We start from the raw sequence: 26148 nt of genomic DNA on the forward strand, positions 1-26148 counted from the left end.
TCTTCTTACTTGCCAGGCGACCATCACTGGGGACTTAGATAATGGTGCCCTGAACCTCTTCTTCCATCCACCAGCATCTGTGATTCTAACTTCCTCTCCAGCTGGAGAAACCACAAAACCCATCCACCACTGAATAATGACCAGGACACAAACCTGATTTCTTTCTCTTGCTGAAATTCTAATCCATTCAACACACTCCCTCCCCTACTAAGCTCTCTCTCTCTCCACAGAATCCACTTTCTTCTGACTCATTATCCACAAATCAGCAATTGACCTCATTTTACTTGGTGAACCCTGAATGACAGGACATTGATACCTTGTTTAACACATCCAGAGTCCAGCTTTTCAGTTTTAAAATCTAAAAATATCAAATTAAAATAGGGTTGAAACCATTTGGATGCATGGGCTTTGACAATATGATTATTTTTATTAATAATCCTCTATGCCCTTGAGAAGGTCGTGTTGAGGATTCATCTCAAATTGTTATTGTTCATGCAGTATATTATTGTTCTGAGTTGACAGGGTGTTTTCCACCCACGGAGGTCTGCTACTTCCAGAAATCAGACTTAATTATTACTAAGCTTCATACCAACATTAACTTTACGCTCAACCCGACTTCTTTGATTATATTATGTGAAATGGTCACCGTGAATTAATCTTACTGCATTGTTGGAAGTGTACCATATAAAAATGTCATAATTTTGGACTGGAACCAAATCCACAGGACATGATGCTGATCAATAAATGCCAGGAATACATGTCAAGGCTTTTCTCCAATTGATTTTATAGCCAAGAGATTCTCCATGGTTCATCGACCCCCAGAATCTCCCTTGTGGTTCACTGCCCAGCACAGGAACCGCCATCTTGGCCAAAGGCCCCACGGTTGCAGGATTTAAAAAAACCCAAAGAAAAACACCTAATATAATGTAATAAAATCAGAGTCAAGAGCAACGATCACAATGGGAAGAAAATTATTTCCAATGATTTACTGCAGCTAAGCCAACCCACACCAAGTTCATATTTTAAAATTGCTGTTTTGATCTGGTGTTTCAGATTTTAATTGCATTTCAAGTGTACGCTATGGGAGATTACATGATGAAATTCACACTATGCTATTCATATTTCAATTGTAAAACAAGTAGTAAATTATTGGGTGATACATTAAGAAAGAAATAATGAAGTGTGAAGATGTGTGAATATTTGTGGATTAATAGCTTGTCCACAAATGTTTTCACTTTTCAATATACATGTCACTTTATTCAGAGGAAATAGACATTATGAATATGAATATTCCACGTGTGGGTTAGATTTCAATTTAGGTACAATTACTGTTGCTTGTAAGTTTCTCAAAGGGCCCACTTGGGAGCTGCATGATGTTGAATATTAATGGCTTCTTTTACCCAGCCTTCACATGTGCTGCAGCTGGCATTCAGCCCCAACATATCAAGTTAATGTCCTATAACTGTCAGAATAACCTGTCATATAAATGATCACATAACTTTAAATAGCCTGCTCAAAATTCATCAATGGGTCAGCTGACAGTTCGGTAACCAAATATTAACTATGTTTCTCTCTCCACCGATTCCATCTGACATGCTGATTTTTTTCCTGAATGATCTACCCTTTATTAAATTGATGCCAAAAGGTACCATTGCATCGGATAGCTCACTGATAAGCAATCAAAATAGAATCAGATGAGGTAACTCCTTTTGTTATTATTGTAAATTTAATTGCTATTAACTTTAAATGCAACCATAAGATAACCATTTTGTTGTCACTTTTAAAATACTCCAATGTTTACAATGCAACTATAATCTTCTCAGTGCAGTTCCTTACTTGGCATCAGCATTTCCATGGGCCCTAAAGTTCAATGGATGAAGTAGCCTTTAATAGATAGCTCAAATGTTTATTATTTGTGAGTGAACCTGGATTTTGTCCACCTATTCAATCATTGAGAATCGTATTACGGTTGCATTAGTCATCACTGATTGTGTACTTGTACATATTCCAGTATTAACAAAGGCTGTGAGGAATGTTTTTACCTGTTCTCTCTGGTTCAAAACACTTACCCAGTTGTGACCTCCTGACCAATGCTTAAACTGGGATTACCAAACACAACACAGATCAGAAATCTACTCCATTTTCCACAAAGTTGACAGAAGAAGTGGATTTAATCATTTGAATATGGCCCAGCCATGGCCTTCACAAAGATTTGCTCGACCCATGAAGCAATTCTGCTGATAATAATTTATAGAATGCCAGAAACGAAGCAAAACATCTAAAGGTGAAAGGAAAGGAGTATGGAATAGGGGGATGCATGAGACACCAAAGTTATAGGAATCTCCAGAGAATTTTAGTTTTAGAACACAAACATCTTATTAATACCTTGCATATACATCAGCTATTCTAGTATTTTAGTCCATAAAGTATATGAAGCAAAATTTTAGACCTAAATATATTAACTTTTTTGGGATGCTGTATTTCACATAACAATAAATTATGCCTTGGGTTTTATTTGAAACCTGACTTTACCTCACTCTTGGAGCAGTACCTGTGCTGATGTTTCCTAATACCTGAGCCTCATGGTGATTCCTCAGTAACCATGTGTATCTGTTAGAGATATGCATTGAAAATACAGTAAAACTCCTGGTATCCAGCACCTATGGGAATTAGTAGATGCTGAATGAGTGTATTTTCCAGTGGCTTGAGACTTACTTTTATAATGCTTAACTAATAGACCTGCATTAAACAGTTTAAAAGATAAAAAATACTATACTGTACTTACACTAAACAAACTTCACTTCCATGAATATATAAACCTTAAAGCATTTTACTTTACTTTCAGAAAACATTTAACCATTGCAGCATCTGCAGTTTCCTCCCCCTCCATGGAGTTGCCCAAAAGACGAACTAAACATTATAGATAATTAACCCCCCTCCCCCCAAGTTTATAGATAAAGCCTCAGACTGGGGCAACTCTTACTAGGCAGGGATAAGGAGGCACTTTAAGAGCATCACCCCACTGGGGAGTGGCATCCTCATCCTGGGCCACACTACTGCTCTTTCACACAGCTTTATTCAAACAACTGCTATGAGCTTAGAATGACCAATGCCCTCTGCTGGCTGAATATTTGCTCCCATCTTCACCAAAGATTTGTGTGTTACTTCAGAGAACATTTACATTTATCATTTTGCATGTTATTACCTGTCATTTTATTCTTATTTATTTAATTTTTTTAAAATTTATTCTCCTCAATTTTTTTGCAGTGGCTTGAATTCCATATAGCAGGGGTTTTGCTGGCTTCTTCACCAGCCTTAAGACTATTGTAAATTTTTTGAGATGGATGTGTCACTCATCTTGGATGGGGTAATTGTTCTCCTTTGTAGAATGTTTATTTATTGATGATCAGTTATTATTTTTCAGCTATAATCTTTGCTATAATTCTCAGCCTTTGTTTATTCCACAATTTTAATTTTATTCAGGTTCCTTAATTAAAAAAACACTGCATTTTTCTGTGAATTGAAATCATTGTAAATGATAAATGGCAAATTGTTCACATTTTGGAATTGCAGGCTGTGGCATTTCCCCATGGAGAAGCTGTAGACTGTATAAAATACTTCAGAATGTTTTCTGTTTATTCTCTAACATTGTTTCTGATAGGTTATGAAAGAGGAAGCTGTGAGCAAATACAAAAGTGAGAAAGATCATAACCTATGCAAAGGAATGTGTCTCTGCGTTGCTTTATTCCTCCACTATTGGGGGATTAACTACTATCACTGGCACTTCAACTAACCTTATTTTTGCTGAGCAATTCATCATGTGAGTATATTGTAATATTTTATGGTTTTTAATTGAATTTGATTAGTGAATCTGTGTCCTTTGATATTAAAAGTTTACTAAAGGTCATCATAATGTAGCTCATGGATTGAAGCAGTAGTTCCCCCAGACTTGTGTTTGAGAGTATTGAATGCAGCGGTGATTCGTGGTGGTACTTCATAGTTCCAGCTTCCAGGTTTGATCCTGACCTCAGGGCGTCATCTGTGCGGAGCTTGCATGTACTCCATGTGATTGCACTAGATTCTCTATTTTTCAACCACATCCCGAAGATGTGCTGGCTGATGGATTCATTGTCTCCTGTAACATTACCCATGGCGTATATTAGTGACAGTGAAAGGATTGAGAAGATGGACATATGAAAGAACAGGGTATGGGGAATAACTGGGGAAATTTGAGTTCTCCGACAGGTGTCAGACACAAATTGCTGAATAGTTTTCTTCTGTGTTTTTTTTAATATTTTATTGACAATTTTAAACCACAATAATGATTACATTCAGTTCAAAAGTTATTTCAAAAAGTTGTACATGTAGAAAAAAGAAATGAAAGAAGAAAGAAAATAGAAAAAGGACTGGAGAATGCCAAAGGAATAGTGTGTTTATGTCATTAAAGTCTAATATTGGAGGTTACCAAGAAACAAGGTCTGCAGAGAGTCTATTAAACATTCAAACCCACATTTTGTGTATATGGACACCATATTTTCCAAAATACATGATATTAGTTTTGTAAACTAAGTAATCTTCTCAAGTAGTATACAACTATGAAGTTCTGCATTTCCATCTTTCCATGCCTAAATCTACCTATCACCTTCCTTGATATTGCTATACACTTCCTAGAAAATGCTAAAGCAATATGTACAAATTCAATTTGATACATAGTTCATTTCAATTTAGGTCTTATAACCTTAGGGTTACACAATAAGAATAACATTGGGTCCTGTGGGAACTTAACCCCATAATTTGTTCCAAAAAATGCCCAACTTCCAACCAAAAATAAAAAAGATATTGAACTTTAGGACACTGACACCTAAAGCATAAATCTGATAATGCAGGATTCAATCTGTTTTGTTTTTATGGAGTCAAATATAACTGATGCAAAAAATTATATTGAACTAACCTGTACCTAACATTTATAATTTTTGTCATGTTATTCTTACATAATTCCATCCAATCTTTCTCACTTATTTTGTCTGTTTAGAACAGTGGTTCTCAGTCTTTTTCTTTCCACCCACCTACCACTTTAAATATTCCCTATGCCATAGGAGTCTATGATCAGTAAGGGATTGCTTAAGGTGGTACGTAGGTGGAAAGAAAAGTTTGAAAACCATAATTCCAAAGGAAATAGGCCAATGACAATTTTTCTCAAGCAAAATATTTCAGTAACAATTGTGTCTCGAACAGTGATTCTTAACCTTCCCTTCCCACTCACATCCCACCTTAAGCAATCCCTTACTAACGTGAATCTGACCTCTGCATTCCAACTCTGCTTCTTGCCAATCAGCCAGTGCTCTATCCAAGCTAGTATGTTTCCTGTTATACCATAGGATATTTTCTTGTTAAGTAGCCTCATGTGTGGCATCTTGTCAAAGGCCTGCTGAAAATTCAAATCCACAGCATCCAGTCTGCTTGACGTTTTTTTTAAGAGTTCCAAAGGTTTTTCAAGGAAGATTTTCCTTTAGGGAAAACATGTTATCTTTGGCCTATCATGTCATGTGCCTCCAAGTACTTCTTGATCTCATTCTTGACATCCATCATCTACCCAACCTCTGAGATCAGGCTAACTGGCCTATACTTTCCTTTCTGCTGCCTCCCTCCCTTCTTGAATAGTGGGGTGACAATTGCAATTTTCCAGCCCTCTCGGACCATACAGGAATCTACTGATCTTTGAAAGTTCATTACTAATGCTTCCACAATCTCTACCACTATTTCTTTCAGGATCCATCTAGTCTAGGGCCTTACTAAGCAACTTTTCCCTTGACATAGTAACTGCACTCACTTCCCTTCGCTGATACCCTTTAACATGTGGCATGATGCTAATATCATTCACGATGAAGACAGATGCAAACTACTCATTTAGTTCCTCTGTCATCTCTTTGTCTCCCATTGTTAGTTCTCCAGCATCATTTTCTTGTGATCCTATATCTCCTCTCCTCTCTTTTACTCTTTATATACTTGAAAAAGCTTTTTATCTCCTCTTTGATATTATTTGCTATCCTACTTTCATACTTCATCTATTCCCTCCTTTGGAGTATTTTAAAAGTAGTTTTTAAAAGCTTCCCAGTCCTTTATCTTCCCACTAATTTTTGCCTCTTTGATTTTACTTTTTACGTTGACCTTTGACTTCTCTTGTCGTGGATTTTTCCATTTGAATATTTCCTCTTTTTTGTATACATTTATGTATTTATCCTGCACTTTCCTCATTTCTTGCAGAAACCCCATCCATTGATGCTCTGCTATCTCCCCTTTCCAATCTACTTTGGCCAGTTCCTCTCTCATGCCGCTGTAATTCCCTTTACTCCACTGAAATAACAACACATCTGACTTTAGTTTCTCCTTGTCAAATCTCAAATTGAACTCAATCATATGCTGATCAATGTCCCCGAAAGGTCCCTTTACTCTAAGCTCTCTAATCACCTCTGGTGCGCTACACAACTCCCAATGCAGTACAGCCAATCCCCTCATGGGCTCATCAACAAGCTGCTTTAAAAGCCATCTTGTGGGCTTTCTTCAAATTCTCTCTTTTGAGATCCTTTCCCAATCTACTTCCATGTTAAAATCCCCCATGACTACCATAACATTGTGCTTATAACATGTCCTTTCAATTTGCTGTTTTAATTTGTTGTCCACTTTCTGGTGAATATTTGGAGGTCTGCATCTTTTCACCCTTGGCATTTCTCTTAACTCAATCCACAATTTTCTATATCTTCTGATCCGATATCACCTCATTCTGATGATTTAATGCTATTCCTCACGTCAGAGCCTCGCCAGCACCTCTGTTTACCTGCTTATCCTTTCTATACACTATGTATCCTTGAACATTCAGCTCCCAATGACATCCATCCTTTAGCCATGACTCCATGATGGCCATTCCTGCCAATCAATAGCTGTACTACAAGATTATCCACTTTATTTCTTATGCTGCGTCCATTCAAATACAAAACCTTTAGCCCTTTATTTGTTACTTTTAACTCTGGGTTCCTACTGCCTTTCAACTCACCCCACTGGCTGCAATGTTGTCCCATCCTCCTGTCCTTCCACACAAACTCCCGACCAGCTGTCCCTCCTTGTGCACCAACCGCCTCTTTCTTTGCTTCTTCACTTTTATTTCCAAACCTTTGCGAATCTAGTTTAAATGCACAAACCCCACCACCCCCACCCTCCAAAACACCATTAACAAACCTCCCTGCCAGGATATTTGCTCCACTCAAGTTCAGGTTAAACCTGTCGCACTTGTACAGGTCGTCTATTTCTAGAAAAGGTTTCAATGATCCAAAAACTTGAAACCCTGCCCCCTGCATGATCTCTTCAGCCACTCATTTGTCTGCGCTCTCTTCCTGTTCTGACATTCCTAATTTGTGGCACTGGGAGTAATCCAGAGCTTACCACCGTGGAGGCCCTGCTCCTCAGCCTCTTTCCAAAATTTACTTTGAAGGATTTATACCCCACTCCTGCCTATGTCATTGGTACCAATGTGTACCACGGCCCCTGGCTGATCATCCTCCCCTTAACAATATTCAGCATCTGCTCAGAGGCATCCTGGACCTGAGCATCTGGGGAAGGGGGAGGGGAGTGGGGAAAACAAGCTATCCTGGTATCTAAATGCCCTGTTGGCCATGATATTAAAATCCAGCTATTTCTCTACTACTCTATTCCCCTCTGATCCACCTTCCCTCTCTATTCACCCAGCTATCCCTCCTCGCCTTGTTTGCTGCTGTCCCCTCCCTCCCTTCTCTACCTATCACCTCCTGCCATTGTGACCCCTCTACTCTTTTATTTGGACACCTGCCAACATTTTTCCATACCTTGATGAAGGGATCAAGCCTGAAATGTCGGTTCTGTATTTTTAACTTTTACTATATAAAGGACACTGTTTGACCTGCTGAGTTTCTCCAGCATTTTGTGTTTGTAGTTATCCTGACCAGTCTAACTGGTTTGTAATTTTGTTCACTCTCTCTCTCTTTCTTTGCTTTAAATAAAACACATTTTACCACACAGTCTGTAGGAATTATTAAAAAATCAGTAGCATGTTGGAGGGTGATAAACTGATAAATGCTCTATCTTGACAGTAAATGAAAATCAACAATTTCAAATGCTGGGTATCTAAAATGCAGAAAAGGCTCAGGACACTCAAAGAGTCAATGTGGTGATACAACCACCAGGTGACTGCAGGGGGCGATCTCTGTACCTTCAGGAAGGCCACTTAAGGGGCTGACTCCACCTGGCCGGCTGTCAATCCGCCGACCTGAATAGACCACCTAAGGGGCTGACTCCACCTGGCCAGCTGTCAATCAGCCAACCTGAATATAGACCTGAGCCAGTCACACGGGGAGCCACCAAGGCATGAACTGGTGTTCAGACTTTTACTGGAATAAAGCTTGTTGTACAGTCTTCAGCATCCATGGGAAAAAGAAACACAATTGATCTTCCACAGATGAGACCTGATATGCTGAATGTTTGAGGGAGTATCTCTTATTGACTCTATAGCATCTTCTTCAGTATCTGAGAATGCAAGTATTGTGGGCATTTATCAGATCTCAGTTCCTTTAGTTTCATCCATCTCTGTCTATGGGGGCCCACGTTAGGTTTTGCTCATCTTTTTTTTAAAAAAGTCTGTAAACCATATTGCAATCTCTTATTATATTTGTGTCAGAAATAGTTGTGAGTCCGTCAAATGTAATTCTGAATTAGTGTCTTTTTCAATAATACAATTTGTCTCTTAGGCACTGTATAAATTTTGGGTCCTCGTTTATACTGGTGTTCCCCATGACTGTGATCATTATGGTTTTGTCTTGGGTTTGGCTTCATGTGATTTACTTCGGCTGCAAGTAAGTGCACTGTTCTAATTCTTACAATCAGTACCAATGAAGTGAAAATCTACTCATAAGTTCCTGTGTTCATTGACATAGGAGGGAGTAAACTGTAATCACGCTTGCAGCATAATTTTAGAACAAATCAAGATTTTTCCACATGGATTATATCTTTTTGCCGTTTTCCCAATTTATAATGTATTTCACCAACTGAAATTAGTTTTCCATCTACAACATCTAACTAATATCAAACTAATCACAGGTTACGAAGTAACATTTATTTGTAATTGAAGATTCTCAATAGCTACAACAAATGCATCTGACACTGACCTTCACATTCAATTACATTTGTCCAGTAATTGTAAATAGCAGTTATGGCATGCAATTAAACACACACTATTTACACTTGGGATTTGGGGAGTAAACAATAAAATAAAATAATTTAATTCAATATATTTTATCCTAATTGTAATAGAGAAGGCTATGAACAACAGAGCCAAGAAAAGACCACTGATCTTTGACAGCAATTCAGTACCACACATGCCAAAACCTGCTGCCAATTTCACAACATCTTAATGGCCATCACCGATAACTTTGCAACAGTTACAAAAACAAAATACAGCCCGTTAGCTTTACCCATTTGCCTCTTCACCACCACACACATGCAGGAAATGAGCACTTCAAGAATTGTTGTGCAAAATTTCCCTTTCTGCCACTAAAAATATCAGGATAGGTGATCAAAGGTTTGTTCAGAGTTTTAAAAATTCAGATGCATCTTGGTGAGGGGTAGAGATTCAGAGGCATTTAAAAAGCTAGTTCCAGAGCTAAGCCCTTGGTAGGGGAGTGATTTAAATTCAGATATTGTCAAGAGCACACAATTGGAGGACTGGGAAGGCCTCAGCGAGTTGTAAAACTGAAAAGGATCTCCAAGGCAGGGAAGCATTAGACTTTTCTAGGGATTGGGAAACAAGGATTAAAATTTTAATTCTGATCATTATTTGATTGGGAGTGAATGCATTTCATAGATTGTTGGAGGATAGTGGATTGGATTTTGTGCAAATAAATCAACTGAGATTTGGATAAGATCAATTTTGCAGAGGATGCAATGAGTAAGTTGGTCATGAAAACATCAGAGTTGTCAGTTATTGTAGAAAAAAAAGCATAACTATGGCAACAGATGAGCTGAAGTTGGTAAACACTCCAGTCATTTTACACAACGTTCCTCCTTGCCAAAAAATGTGCAGGTATTGAAAGTACTCAATGGAACAAACAAAAAAACTGCAGGAAATACTCAGAAAAATCACAGTTAATCATATCTGTGAATCATTAACTGTCCAGCAAATAATTAATGTTTTTTTTTGAAAATAGATAATCGATTCATTTCCCTTCATTACCAAGATCAAGGACAAACAATTTTGTATGCACTGAGCATTTTTCTATTTGTGTTGCCTATCATCATTCAGTGGTTTGTTTTAGTCATGTCTTTTGACCTGACTTCAAACTTACAACTTTATACAATCTAACTGACGTCTCTAAATCAAAGACATTTCAGTTTCGCAAAGAAAAGAGCAACCGAGAAAAAGCATCAATAAAATTGATTGAAGAGGAGTACAAGAAGCTTGGGCCCATGGGGTGAGATTCTTAATACATACATTCATTTTGATTCAATAAATTGTTTCTGAAATGATGAAAGCATTGAAAAGTCTGTCGCGTTTACTAGGCATGATGCTATTTGCATTATCTGCAAGTTGCTACTGGTTACCAAATGATGCATGTTCTGAGGTTCTTAGCACTTTCTCCAGCATAGCCCGATACACCATCTTCTTGTAAAGTTTGAATAAAAGCTTGAAGTCCTTTAAGATTGCTACAGGGCTATAACTACTGAGATCCCACATCCTGCAGAAACATTTAAAAAACATAATGGCACAGATAAAGGGTCAGTCAGTGTCTTGATTAATCCCGATTCTGCCTGCCATTGAAATTTTCAAGCTTTACTGGAAACAGAGTTACTGTGCAAATTACTTCAAATTGCAATCTATATTAATTTGCATATTGGAAAATGAATTATCCTCAGTGAATAAATATTTATCATTATGATTGACACTTGAAACCAAAAACATCATATCTAATCTGCAGATGGTATAAATCTAAAACGTATCCAGAAAAATGCAGTGAGGAAAGAACAGCAATGACAAAATTAGATACATAAAATCAATAGACCAATAAAAACAGAAAATGCTGGAAATCCTCATCAGGTCAGACAGCAGAACAATAAATACAATGTTTCAGGTTGATGATCTTTCCTCAGAATGAGGAACAGCGGGGAATCAATTTTCAGAGGAAGGGAAGTGATGGAAAACACAAAGGGAATGTCTGTGCTAGGATGGAAATCTATCATACCAGTGAAGGAGGAGGAAGTCCCAAAGAAAGTAGTCCAGCACACAGACTGGAGTGAAGAAAAATATCACCAAGAGCAATCACCAAGACCTGCTCACCATAATTCACCAAGGAATGGCATATCCTAGACCCATATGAATTGCCCCAGCTATGTCGGTGATTTGGAGGAAATTAGTGGAAGGGGAAGCTTTTCAATATGAGAAGTACTGTCATTCATTCAGTGAGATTGGTATCATGCTGGATAAGAAAGAAAAGACCCTCGGTCCAGGATCCTGGTATATGATATAGATTGCATATCCATAGAAAAATGAAACAATTGGGATTTCCACCCTAATCAGTGGTTCTCCATCCCACTCCAAGTCTGCTCTCTCTCCCTCCATATCTCTATCTATCGATCTATCGATTGATCGATCGTCAAGATTGATCTACCCCTTGTCACCTGCTCTCAGCTCATGTCTTCAGGACTTGTACCTCTCAATTTTTCCTGATTCGAAACAATCACAAACATTATCTTAGTTCTCTCCTGCTTGTCCTCTCTGTAACTTAAACCATGTTTGATTTCCAACTTTCCCTGGTTCTAATGAAAGATTATCAACTCAGAATCAGGATTTATTGTCACGAACAAGTCATGAAATTCAGTGTTTGCTGCAGACATTCATATTAAAACCACCTTACAACTTTAATATAAAAAAATAAAATAATAGAGTATGAAAAGTCTTTTGTTCATTGGTTATTCAGGAATCTGATGGAGAGGGGAAGAAGCTGTCCTTGAGCGATGAGTGCTTGTCTTTAGGCTCCTGTACCGTTTTTCTGATAGTAGCAGAGTGAAGAGGGCATGGCCTGGGTGGTGGAGACCTTGGAGGATAGAGACTGCTTTTTTAAGACACCGGCTCATGTAGGTGTCCTCGATGGAGTGGTGCCTGTGATGTTCCATGCTGACAACCATGGTGTCATCGGCCAACTTGTCGATAGCATTGGGATTGTGCCTGGCCACACAGTCATGGGTGTATAATGAGTAATGCAGTGGGCTAAGTTTGCATCTTTGGGGCGCATCTGCGTTGATGATCAGTGAGAAGGAGACATCGTTTCCAATTCGTACTGACTGGTCTTCCAATTAGAAAGTCAAGGATCCAGTTGTAGAGTGGGGCACAGAGGCCTAGAGTTTGTAGTTTCTTGACCAGCACTGAGGGAATAATGGTGCTGAAGGCCGAGCTGTAGTTAATGAAGAGCAGCCGTATGTATGAACCGCTGTTTTCGAGGTGATCCAGAGCTGAGTGGAGAGCCAGTGAAATTGCATCTGCTGTGGAGCGATTGTGACGATAGGTGGATTGCAGCAGGTCCAAATCTTTGCTTAAGTACGTGCTAATTATGGTCACAATCAGCCTCTCGAAGAATTTCATCACAGTAGATGTTAGTGCTACTGGGCAGTAGTCATTGAGGCAGCTCACACTACTCTTCTTGGATACCAGGATAATTGAACCATTCACCTTGTTTAATTTGCCACACAACCAATCTGACTTACTGAATATCCCCATCAATCTTTTTTGATTTTACATCGGATTTGGTGTCTTTGGCTGAAACATAATTTTGATCACAGGGGTTTCCAACTTTCTCAAGAGATGTGCACTGAAGAAATGCTTTCATGTCCATACGTCTCTATCATCGTATGATGCCAAGTTGGCAGATGATATGAAAATAGGTGGAGGAGCAAGTAGTTTTGAGAAAATGGGGGTGGGGTGGGGGCTCCAGAAGAACAGAGGAGGAGAATGGGCAAGCAGGTGGCAAACTAAATACAGTAAAACTCCTGTTATCCAGAATTCAAGAAACCAGAAGCCTCAAGCAACTGGCAAAAAAATCGCGGGAAATAGGTAAAAAATATGGAAGTTTAAAATTGGCCCTCCTTGTCATTAGTTTGCCAATCCATGCAACACGCATGTAACATCAAGTAATGATAAAATTCACTTATTCGGCATCTACCCATCCCCATAGGTGCTAGATACAAGGGGTTTACTGTACAGTATCAGAAAATGTATAGTAATGTGCTTTGGTGGTAGAAATACATAGGCAGATTATTTTCCAAATAGGGAGAAAATTGAAAATTCCCAGGTGCAAAGGGACTTGGGAGGCCTGAAGATAAACTTACATGTTGAGTCAGTGGTGAAGAAGATAAATGCAATGCTGGCATTTCAAGAGGAATAGAATACAAGAGCAGGGATGTGATGCTGAGGCTTTACAAGGTTCTTTTGGGGTATTGTGAGCAGTTTTAGGGTCCTCATTTAATAAAAGATGTGCTGATGTTGGAGAGGATACAGAGGAGATTCACAAGAACAAATCTCGGAATTAAAAGGTTATCATATGAGAAATGTTTGACAGCTCTTGTCCTGTACTCGTTGGAATTTAGGAGAATGAGGGGTGATCTCATTGGAAATATTGCAAATGTTGAAAAGTGTGGACAGAGTAGATATGGAATGGTTGTTTCCATGGTGGACAGTCTATGACAAAGGCACAACTTCAGAATTGAAGGGTGCCCTCTTAGAAAAGAGATACGGAGGAATTTCTTTAGCCAGAGGGTGATGAATCTATGAAATTTGTTGTTACAGGTGGTTGTGAAGATCAATTCATTTGATGTATTTGAGGCAGAAATTGCTCGGTTCTTGATTAGCCAGGGCATTAAAGGTAAAGGGGAGAAAGTTGGGCAGTATGGCTGATTGGGAAAATGGATCAACTCGTAATTAAATGGTGGGGTATGCTTGATGGGCTGAATAGCCTATTTTTGCAGCTTTGTCTTATAGTCTTATTTGTTCCCTCATCAGTATTTATGTTCTTCAAGAAACTCAATGAATGAGTAGAAATCATCAAAAGGCCTGAGATAGAGAACTTTTATTCTAATGTTTATATTTAATTTCTAATAAAATTCATAAACTCAGATGAATTGTGGCATTGTGAAAGATGTGATGTTATGAGGGAGCAAGTCCATATTGGGATTTGAATAGCAGGTCAGTGATGTAGTTGCAAGAGTGTGGCCACTAATGTACTTAATTCTAGTACTTAATCCATAATGTACTTAATTCTAGTTGAAGGTGAGTTGGGAAGCTGTGCAAGCCCTTGCTAGCACCCTTTCATAAACTAATGGGAGATAATGGCGAGTACTGAGGGTCCCTAATACATGTCAAGGAAGACAATGCAGAAGATGGTGAAGATATGGATGATCATGGATAAAGGCTGAGAAGCAATCCTGGGAACAAACTGCAGGTAATGAATGGAGTAGGAATATGTTGGGAGGGGAGGCTGAATGCTGTGGAGACCAGAATGGTAGCTGGTTAAGAAAAGACACACCCACATCATTATCTCGCCCCTTCCCATCTCTGTTTACCTCTGTGACCATGCCTTGTCACTTCTTCCTCAACCTTACAAGCCGACTCTTCTTTGCCTCACATTTCACGAACCATCCTTGAATGTTCTGCCATGCTGAAACATCTATAAACCTCTTTTTTGTCTCAGGAGATTGTGACCCTCGTCATCTTTTGCTTCATGGCAATGTTGTGGTTTACACGCAATTCTGGATTTTTCCCTGGCTGGTCCAATCTTTTTCCACAGTAAGTGAAAGCAGAAGACCTTTCTAAATTTGAGGTCAAAATTCAAAGATGAAGTAACACTGAGTAAAAAAAAATGAAATATTTGCCATTTGGTCTCTCAACTGTCTAGCTAGTAAATATCATAAATTAATCAGAAATAAGTTGAGACTTACATGATTTAAAATGATTAATGTTTTGACTGCTTGAGCCAAAGGAATTGATTTTAATCTGAGCAAGTTTACCTAAGAGCAGTAAACATTAGGCTGAATTGCGTGGTTGATGTTATTTAACTCTTGGATCTTGATAGCTTCAGACTGCTGGTCCTCCCACTTAATGGTAAGGATAGAAGATTTGCACAACATCTGGATGCCATTTCCAGTTTAAAAGTGGAAATGTATGTCTTACAGAGAAATGAGTTTCCCTCCTGGCATTTTGATATGTGGTTTCAGTGCACAAAGATTTTCTGTATAAATCATTCAGAAGGAAACCCCTAGGCTCTCTTCAGCCTCTGTGCAAATCAAATTAGAAGATGGTAAATTCTGAGAAAGCTGGCAAAGATTGATAGCTTCATGACCACCACTCCAGCTCCAGAATGAGATGGAGAAATGTTTTCCTTGGCAAAGAAATGCATTTGGGTCTCTCGCATTAGAGGTGTGTGCAAATCAATGGAATGAAGGTGAACATAGACAACAGCCAATACTCAGCACCATGATGAACATTGGATTTTTCTATCTCGTCATGTCACCGTGCAAAAGTCCTCTCTTCCTGCATTCTTTACATATTGAACATAAGGCTGCATTCTATTGCCTCTCATTCTCCTTCTGTCTCACACTCAACTCTTGCTGGTTACCCTCACAACAGCTTCCCCACTCAATATCCATATTGAATTTAACCTCTTACGGCATACATTAGACCCAGACCCCTCATCAGCTCTTCCAAGCATCTTAGTTCCTCGGCCTTATTGCATGGTTATTACCAGAAACTCCACTCACGAATTCCAACCTTTCCAAACACTGTTCACTAATGCTTACCTTCATTTTGAGCAGGAGAAAAATATTATATTCTGCATATGAATGTTTTGGACTGCCAGATCACAAATCTAAAAAATAAACTTTCCCGTATAACACTGAAGTTATTTGCATTGGAGAGTTTAAATTTGGGGCCTCTAATTACTGCATCGTGCTATATTTTAGAAAGGCACATATTCAACCAGCTTAACAACATTAAATTTAATTCTGTTACCTGTTATTTACTTTTGATCACTGCATCAGAGGCAGGCTGTCTCTTGTCCCTTTCTCTACCTCCCAGATCACATGGCACAACAATGATCGGGACCAGGGTTCGAATCCAATACTGTCTGATCCACCATTCTCTTCAAAATAGCTTGCTGTCTGAATGGCAAATGTTTCAGCTTCCAGCAAGGTAGGTTAACAGAGGTGAGTGATCAGCTGCAGCACAGGTGGAGTTGAGTTCTTGAAGATGACAAAGTCATACTTTTTAATTTAATTTAGGAGTTTGTACAATTTCGCCATGTCTGCGTGGGTTTTCTCTGGGGGCTTCAGTTTCCTCCCAACCTCCAAAATGTACTGGGGTTGTTGGTCAATTGGTGTGATTGGGCGGCATGGGCAATCTGTCTTTTTAAAAATAAATTTAGAAATATAATCACTAGTGGCAAAATTTCCAGAGAAAGGCTTCTGACAGATCCACTATCATCTGTAGTATTGTTCTGAATTCAGAATGGACTTTGGTTTTGCTGGGAATATTAGGAAATACGTTGCAGGAGTCTGTATGATGTGACATACCTGGCCTGAATTAGTGTGAGTAGGAAGATCTTCTTCCAGTTCTCGCGAGGAGAAAAGGGTTTTAGGTATCCATACTTTGGAAAAAAAATCCAGTGGTCTCAAATAAGCAGTTATACAAAAAAAAAATTAAATGGTTACAAAATTGTTTTGCACTCATGGTTACAGAAATGCCTTCATCCAATAGGGTCAGGTTAGCATAGCGGTAAATGCAACACTATTACGTGCCAGTGATCCAGGTTCGAATCCAGCGCTGACTGGAAGGAATTTGTAAATTCTCACTGTGTCTGCACTGGGTTTCTTCCAGGTGCTCCAGTTTCCTCCCACCCTTCAAAATGTATGGGGGTTGTAGGTTAATTGTGGTATTTGGGCTCATGGGCCAGAAGAGCCTGATACCCTGCTAAATGTCTAAATTAAATTAAAAAGTATGACTTTGTCATCTTCAAGAACTGTGCTGCGGCTGATCACTCACCTCTGTTAACCTACCTTGCTGGAAGCTGAAACATTTGCCATTCAGACAGCAAGCTATTTTGAAGAGAATGGTGGATCAGATATTTCCAAGGAATTATTCCCGCAGTTGACTGTTCTGACGATTGAAAGAACTATTGAACGAGAAGCAAATCAGAGAGACAGTGATGTAACGTTCTACCATTTCTTCAGGATGTCAGTGTACCTGCTCACGCACGCCCTCCAGACTGCCTGAAACACAAATCAGCTAGGTTATTCTCACAGCAGCTGAGTTAGACTCTATCAATGGCTAGAATCTTCAAGGACTAGGGTACTGACAGGTCATCATCATGGTCTTAAGAATATAAGGAACAGCAGCTCAATTAATCTGAGGGGGCATAATACCAAACCAATGATACAAATGTGTGATCTGATACATGAATGTTTGGCATAGGTTGCAATGATGCCAATATGGACTATCACTGTAATGAAATCTCCTTCTTTCTAAGATAAAGATCTGTTAAACAGTCTCATGGACTTCTATGATAGAAAAAGAAGGCAGTCGGGGGTGGGGGGGGGGAAATTGCGATTATAAGTAAAAACATTAAAAAATGCTAAAATATTCAATGAGTTGGGCATGATGTGCAGAAAAAGAAACTGAACATGTAGTAAGAGCTGAAACCCTCAACCTCTAACAGAGGGGCTTAATTGCTGCCCACTTAATTGAAGTTGACTCGTGCCACTTGATTCAGAAGCGGAAAATTTGATTCACTTATTTTTTTCACCACACGGACATTATTTCATAACGAACCATGACACATATGGGGGAATAGCTTTATTGCCCATTAGAAAATGTGAATGCAAGCTAAATGTGAATCTTTCACTTGCAGGTACAAAGGTTTTGCCACAGATTCCACCGTGGCCCTCTTGCTTGGAATTCTATGCTTTGTCCTGCCCGCTGAGAATCCTGCTTTTATTATGAAAGAAAGTTGAGTTCTTTATTTATATTTCATCTGTAATTGGAGTGGGTTAGTAATGTCTCAATGACTTTTTGCATCCCACAAACAGATGGTGAATTGATGCATCGAAGGAAGCTGCCATGAGCCCATTAGTTTTTAATATGCACACGGCCTGAAAAGGTCATTCACTAATTGCTGCAAAGGGTCATAATCACTGAATGTTATATTCTAATCAACAAAATCCAAAGATAAGGCTTAATATTAGTAGGCTTGTGATACAGGGAGGTTAAGACCAGAGTGAAGTTGGAAGAAGAAAACAAATTCCCTGCCTTATGATAAGATGCATTGAAAAGCTCCAGAACCGTGGCTGGTGATAGAAAGGGTATACAAGAGACTGCAAATGCTGGAACCTGGAGCAAACACAAACTGTTGAAGCAATTCAGTAGGTCAGACAGCATTTATGGGGGAATGGAGATTCAACAAATTGGGTTGGAATCCTTCATCTGAATCTCAATAAAATGAAATAAGGCATTTCTGAATGACATTCACTCAATCAGTCACATGTCCAGTAAAATGCATGAAGATGGAATGGTACAAACAGTTGACCAATTCAGTTCCCATTTCTCAAGAAGATACATTTATTTTTTAGTCTTTCAATATCATGCAAATGTTTTTCAAGGTAATGTAAATGTTTTCATTGTTTCGTTCCTTAATGGGGAGGGATGTCTGATCAAAAGTGGCTGAAGAAATTAAATCTATCGTCTTCAAAATTTAGAAGAACGAGGTTGAAGGATGAACTTCAATCGTAGGGGTATCAAAAACAAGAAGGCATTGGTTTAAGGTGAGAGTAGAAGATTTAAAAGAAATCTCAGGGGTTAGCTTTTACACAGAAATGCACTGCTGGAGGAGGTAGTGGAATTAGTTACATTTATTATGTTTAAGAAGCATTTAAATATGCAAAACATGTCGGGATACAGTTAAAATGGATTAGTATAAATGGAGAAAAAGGTCTGCATGGAGGTGTTGGACCAAGGGCATGTTACTGTGCTGTCTAACTATCCTTTGAGTGATCTTGGTAAATGTGAAAGATCTGGGTGGGATTATGATAGAGTTGATGTGCAAATGTTTTCATTAATGGTAGAGTCTTAAAAAAGGAGAAATAGTTTTAATTCTATGAAGGGGTGGACATTTAAACTGAAGTGTGTAGGAACTTCTTGCAACGGGTAGCAAATCTCTACAATTCAGTCTTACTAAGAATAGTAGAGGCTAGATCATTGAGGTATTAAAAGAGGAAGTAGATACATTTTTCTAAAGATCATGGAATTCACAGGCTACAGAGAACGAACTGCCTGTGATAATACTGAATGGGGTCATCAGGCGATGAGTGACCTGCTTCAGCTCCTGTCTTCTTGTGTTCTTATGATATGCTCCTTTCCAAATCAGTGCATTGTTCCAAGGTGTTCCAAAAGAGGACATTGGTTGGTAAAAGTGGTCTCAGGAGGAGAAAAAGAGAAAATTGGATTATTCACTAAGTAGAGAAAATAAAGAGGAGTTTTGCTCGAAGTATTCAAAATTCTGATGGTTTAGATAGAAACTATTTCCATTGGCAAAAGAATGAATAACAAATTTGACTGGGCACTTTTTGACGTGCTTCACAATTGTACATTCAACATGGCTTCTGGTACAGAAATACTCCAAGTTCAGGAACAGCTGCTACCCCTCCACCATCAGACTCTTCAGCAATAAACTCAATTAGAGATTCATTTAAGGACTTTTTTTTCACTTTATTGATTTATTTCTCTCTGCATTGCATAGTCAGTTTGTTTACAGTTCTTTATTTGTTTACATGTGTACAATGAGCACAGTTTTTTTCACTAACAATAAATGGTAATTCTGCCTCGCCTGCAGGCAAATGAATCTCAGGGTTGCATGTGGTGTCATGTATGTACTCTGGCAATAAATTTGAACTTTGAACATTAAACAGGTAATGGTTCAGGATTATTACTGAGAAAATGTGATTAAGTTGACCCAGGAATCTTTGGTCACTCTCAAGTCAAATAGGATTTCACTATTGAGGTAAAATTTAGGTCTAACCAAATAGCAAGATGAACTGAACTTATGCAGCAGGCGATAATGATCTGGAAGGTACAGAATGAAAAGTGAAGATTTACAAGCCAATAAGGAAAGAGTAAAGGGGCAAAAGTAATTGAATGGTTTTTTGAAAACCTTGTACAAATAAACTAAGCTGAATGACCGTAAATATTATTTTATGATTCTAAAAACTGTGTCACTCTAAAATATGCCAAATGATAATTATGAACTAGTATCATTTCAATATGAGAGAATTTTAAAAGCCTTTTAGAAGATTAAACATTTAAAATCACAATCACAAGAGGTTGTTTTTGTATTGCTAAATTGGAAGACATTGATCTTATTTAGCAGGTCCATACCAAATAAAATTGATGACCTTAGGGAAGGTTGCTTCATTAGAAAAAGGTGAGACAACTCTCAGTTGTTTGCTGCACTGAGACCTGGCTGACACCCCGATGATATTCTACTGTTAGTATTCAAAGATGACATGTGGGCTGCCTTCTGGAGAGTAAATCCAAGGAATTCATCCAGTCCGGATGGAATATCCAGCTGAGGACTGAAAGCCTGTGCTGACCAACTGGCCACTGTTTTCATGGATATCTTCAACATCTCACCCCAACAAGGCCATCTGTTTCAAACAGTCCTCAATCATACCAGTGCCAAAGAAGAGTTTGGTAACCTGCCTAAATGACTACTGACCAGTGGCACTCACATCCACAGTGAAGAAGGGTTTGAGTGACTGGTTCAGAAGCACATCAGCTGCTGTCAGAGTGGTGACAGCAACAGGTCTATAGCAGATGCCATTTCATTTCCTGGGCAGCAAGGATGCACACATCAGGATGCTCTTTATTGACTACAGTTTGGCATTCAACGCCATCATCCCCTGAAAACTAATCAGCAAATTTCAAGACTTTGATCTTAATAGCCCACTGTGTAATTGGATCCTGGATTTCCTACAGACTCAGTGTGGATTAGCAAGAACATTTCCTCCACAATCTTCATTAGTATCAGACCAGCATAGGGTTGCTTACTTCGCTCCTTGTTTGAGTCACTTTACACTGTGTGGCTTGTTTCGTCAACACTACTTATGTATTTGGTGATGATACCACAGGAGTGGGCTGTATAAAAACGGGCAATGAGTCAGCACACAGGAGAGAGATTGAAAACTTGGTGAATTAACAACATCATCTGACTCAATGTCACCAAAAACAAGGAGCTGATTGTAGACTTTAGCTAGGGAAAACCAAAGGTGTATGATCCAGTGATCATTAGGGGATCAGAGGTGGAGAGGGTAAGCAAATTTAAATTCTTGGAGTCATTACCTCTGAGGATCTTTGCTGGGTCAGGATACTAATGTCATCATGAAGAAAGCATGCCAGCATTTTTATTTCCTCAGGAGCTTGTGGAAGTTTGGTATGATATTGGAAACTTTGGCAACTTCTACAGATGTGCAGAGGAAAATGTGCTCACTGGCTGCATCATAATCTGGAAAGCGGGTACCAAAACTTCTGAGAGGAAAGCCCTACAAAAGGTAGTGGACAGAACGCAGTACATCACAGACAAAACTCTCCCCACCATCGAGAAAAGCTACATGGAACACTGCTGTCGGAGAGCTGCAGTGATCATCAAGGATGCACATCACACAAGACCTGCTCTGTTCTCAGTGCTGCCATCACGAAAGATGTATAGGTGCCACAAGATCCGAACCTCCTGTTTAATAGAACATTACCAACAGAAACAGGCCACTTTGGCCCTTCTAGTCTGAGCTGAACCATTTTTTTGCCTGGTCCCACTGACCTGCACCCAGTCCATTGCCCTCCATATCTCTCCCATCCATGTACCTGTCCAAATTCTTTTTTAAATGTTAAAATTAAGCCCGGATTCACTTCAGCTAGCAGGCTCATTCCACTCTCCCACCACTCTGTGTGAAGAAGTTCCCCCTTATATACCCTCTCAACTTTTCCCCCTTTTACACTTAACCCATGTCCTCTGGTTTGTATCTCTCCAACCCTCAATGGAAAGAGCCCTATCTAGGAACAGTTGCTACACCTCTGTTATCAGACTCCTAAGCAACAGATTCAGAGACTCATTTAAGAACTCATACTTAGCACATTACTTATTACTGAATATTTTTTTCTTCTACATGGCACAGTCAGTTTGTCTACATTTCTCTCTTTGTAGACGCATCATTTTTCTTGAGTACAGTTTACGGTTACCAATAAGCAGCAATTTTGCCTGGCCTATCGGTAAAAGATTCTCAGAGATGTATGTTATGTAAATAATAATAAATTTGAACTTTGAAGTCAGAGCTTACTTTACCTTTTTGCATTGAATCTGATCAATGTTGAAGTTAAACACACACACACACACGACCCTGGGAGAACTCGATGGGCCAAGTAGCTTTTGGAGGCAAAAGTCCTGAGGCAAGAGTCTTGACCCGGAGCATCAACTGGCACCTTTTGCCTCTGCATGACCTGCTGATTTCTTTCAATGTTCTGTTTCTTGTTCCATCATCTGCCTTTTGGTTTTTGCATCAGTCAATGTCAAAGTTAAGCTCACTGAGATATTGAGAGCAGGGCCAGAGATATGTTATATGTGAACTCGGTAGATAGATATCTGGTCAAAATAAAAACAAAATTAAAAAAAAAGATATCTGCATGTAATATAACCTGTTTGTCTGTAATTATAGTTTTTTGGTTGGTGTCCTGTTACAGAATGTTAATGTGAGCATGGATTTTTTTCCATGCTTTTGTGTTTCTTTACAGGGGAGAAAGAGTATTCCACACTTATAACTTGGAAAGAGTTCCAGTCGTGCATGCCCTGGGAAATATCATTGCTTATTGGTGGTGGCTTTGCCCTGGCAAAGGGTTCGGAGGTATTATGGTCCGTACCATCTGGTATATTTTCATTTCCCAAAGAATGAGAGAAAACTGTACTTATCTCTGGTAGCCTACTTAATAGATTGCACATGGGAGAATCCAATACCCCTGCCCCTATTTTTTGGAGGTCCCAGCAAACGTAAAGGGGCAGGAGATAAGATGCCCAGATAGTTTGCAACAAAAATGGCTGACAGCAGGCATGAGTAACTCGAGCAAGAGGTTCAGGAGCAGTGTAACCAAAACCAAACAACAACAAGCATGCCATTGGCAATGTGATTTAGAAATGTCCTTTGGCACAGTCCCCAAGCTCATAGAGGGCATCAGAGACCTCAGTTCAATCCTGACCTCGGCTACTGCCTGTGTGAAGTTTGCCTGCTATCCCTGTGATGACATGAGTTTGCTCTGGTTTCTTCTCATGTCCCCAAAAATTGCAGGCTGGTAAGTTAAATGGCCCCTGTAAATTGCCCCCTGGTGTAGGTGAGTGGTAGAATTTGGAGGGAGTTGATAAGAGTGAAGGACTAGTGCCAGTGAGTGATTGATGGTCAGCATGAACGTGATGGGCTAAAGAGCCTGAACATATTGCATCTGTCCATGACACTATATCTTGATGCACCAAGTATGGTCGTCTTAGCTACAATGTTGGGTGGCACAAGGTGCAGATGATATCTGCTCAGATAAAGGGAAGAGGAAAAGGAGAGCCAGCAACTGATGGAGGAGGAATGCCTAACGCTGGCCAGGAATCCCTCATTCTCTCCAGCAGCATAGTCCTGGAAATTCATGTGCATACATTACCTGCCTCCCTTTGCTCAGTGTTCCTTCATGGCTCCATGTTTTGTACATTAGAAGACCAAAAAAAAACTTTGTAATCAAACTGGTATTTACAAAACAAAACTTTATGCAAGTCCAAGGGTCTGTAACTTCTTACTCAAACGTGGCTTTAAAACCCCATATCATGTCATAGATTCACAGGGGTGTCGAGCACAGAAACGGGTCCTTCTGCCCAACGTGTCTATGTGATCTTTGACCTATTCATTCACATTTGGTTTGTAGCATTCCAGACTTCAAAGTAATTCAGGTTCTTGTCTGGGTTCTTATATGTTGTGTGAGTACCCACCTCAATCACATTCTCAGGCAGTTTGTACCAGATTCCAACTATTCTATGGTGAAAAAAAATCCCTTTTAATCTCCTACTTCTCATTGTATAAATCTGCCGTCCTGTATAAGGCAACCCCTATTTTGGAAAATAGTTCTTACTCTCCAGTGCCCTCAGGGTGGTCTGGTTAGCATAGTGACAAAGCTGTTACAGGTAGAGTGACCGGGTTTTGAATGTCTGGAAGGAGTTTGTACGTTCTTTCCATGTCTATGTGGGTTTCCTCCAGGTGCTTCAATTTCCTCCCACTGTTGAAAAACATACCGGGGGCATAGATCAATTGGCTGTTATTGGCCAAAAGGGTATGTTATGGAGCAATATGTCTAAATTTAAAAACAAATTTGTATATCTCTGTCAAGTTTCATCACCACAGTTTCCTCTATTCCAGAGGAAACATATCTAACCCTATGTGATATCTTCTCATAACTAAAATGCTCCAGTCCAGGCAATGTCCTGGTGAATTCCATCTTCAATGCAGTCTCTTCCTACCTTTATTCGTAATGAAATCTTGCAGAGGCTGCAAGAGGTGTTGAAGCCCTTTTCTGGCTGTGCTGTTTGCTGCCTATGTTGTGTAGCCCCTGAGGTTCCCTCTATTATCTGGGCCACCTGCATCTACAGAGGACAAGCTCAGCCATCAGCATCTGGGGCATGATGGGGGATACAGGCAGAAGTGGTGAGAGCGACAGTGAAAAGTGAAGACATTCTGATCAGAGTCTCCACTCTCATGTTCCCTGTTACATCGTATATCCTACTGCATTATCCTGCCAGCCATGAGCTGCAAAGAAATTGACTGCAAACGAATGGGCACTGAACGGTTATGTTTGTATTCATGTGTTCAATGCTGCTTGTGGGTGCCCACTCCTGATGAATAGATTGTGGCCTCCAAGGTCATGCCACTCATGCCCCAGTCTCTGCAGCTTCTTTGTAAGGATGCACATTACAACATAGATGTATCCTCCTCCTGATCTTGTGTCATCTTCACCCCAACCCCAGAAATTCACAACACATCAGGAAATTAAAGTTCAGCTGAATAATTCAGCTGAAATGCTTAACATGCTAAGTATTTTCTTGTTTGTACTTGCCTTCTGTGCACTCATCAGTATGCAATGCTCTTGAATAACTTCAGCTATTTATGTTCAAATTTGGCATTTTGACATTATTTTAGTGAAAGCAGATGATGGTTCCTGTCAACCCTGAAACTAAAAACATCAGCCACCGCAGGTGTTGTCTGACAAACTGAATTCTTCCAGCTTTTTGTTGGTGTTCCAGATTACAGCCATTTAGTCTCCTGTGTCTCTAACAAATGTTCTCACCTTTTAGAAAATGTAAGAAATTGAAAATGTTTAGCATGAACATTTTAATGCAACTTCGTTTTTTATCTCAGCCAAGTTCAATTCAGGAATTTTTGCAGCTTTTATCTACATTTTCAGTTTTGTATGGGAGTGCCTCAATATTATATGTCCTCTGTCAAAACTGTTCCATATCTGATTTAAGATCAACAAAACAAACACATGCTTTTGTTCTGCTTCTAGGTGTCTGGGCTTTCTTTCTGGGTGGGAAGCAAGTTGGAACCACTCAGCCTGTTGCCAGAATGGGTGATTGTACTGGTGTCATGTTTGATTGTTACAAGTGTCACAGAGGTTGCTAGTAACCCAGCCACTATCACAATCTTCCTTCCAATTCTAGTTGCCTTGGTAGGTATTCCAATCCATATATTCTTTTTAAGATTGTGGTTATTGTACGTGATATACCATGGACATGGACGAGACAAGTGTTATACTAATACTGGGCTTTGAAGCCAAGTCAAAGAAAGAAAAAAGAAAAATAACCTCCACTATACTGGCCAGTGGGAAAGCATCTCCATCTGTTATACCAGCAGGGTGGTGTATCTCTACAGCCGTAGCCAATAGCAAGCAGTCAGTATAATGCCCCCCCCCCCCCCATTACGTTATCACAGGTTGATACTCAAAAGGACGTGAAAAACAAGGAT

At 39.4% G+C, this 26148-nt stretch overlaps 1 protein-coding gene across 1 annotated transcript in view; it reads left to right on the forward strand.

Moving 5' to 3' along the window:
• LOC138745225 (solute carrier family 13 member 1-like) overlaps positions 1-26148 on the forward strand; it is a 45037-nt gene that overhangs the window by 5000 nt on the left and 13889 nt on the right. The window contains 11 exon segments of the mRNA XM_069902286.1: positions 3662-3742; positions 3744-3820; positions 5336-5338; positions 7964-7975; positions 8775-8875; positions 10391-10493; positions 14741-14854; positions 17970-18067; positions 20478-20480; positions 22895-23004; positions 25691-25852. Of these exon segments, the coding sequence (XP_069758387.1) occupies positions 3662-3742; positions 3744-3820; positions 5336-5338; positions 7964-7975; positions 8775-8875; positions 10391-10493; positions 14741-14854; positions 17970-18067; positions 20478-20480; positions 22895-23004; positions 25691-25852 (864 nt within the window).

The sequence above is a fragment of the Narcine bancroftii genome, chromosome 11, assembly GCF_036971445.1.
Source record: "Narcine bancroftii isolate sNarBan1 chromosome 11, sNarBan1.hap1, whole genome shotgun sequence".
NCBI classification, from domain to species: Eukaryota; Metazoa; Chordata; class Chondrichthyes; order Torpediniformes; family Narcinidae; genus Narcine; species Narcine bancroftii.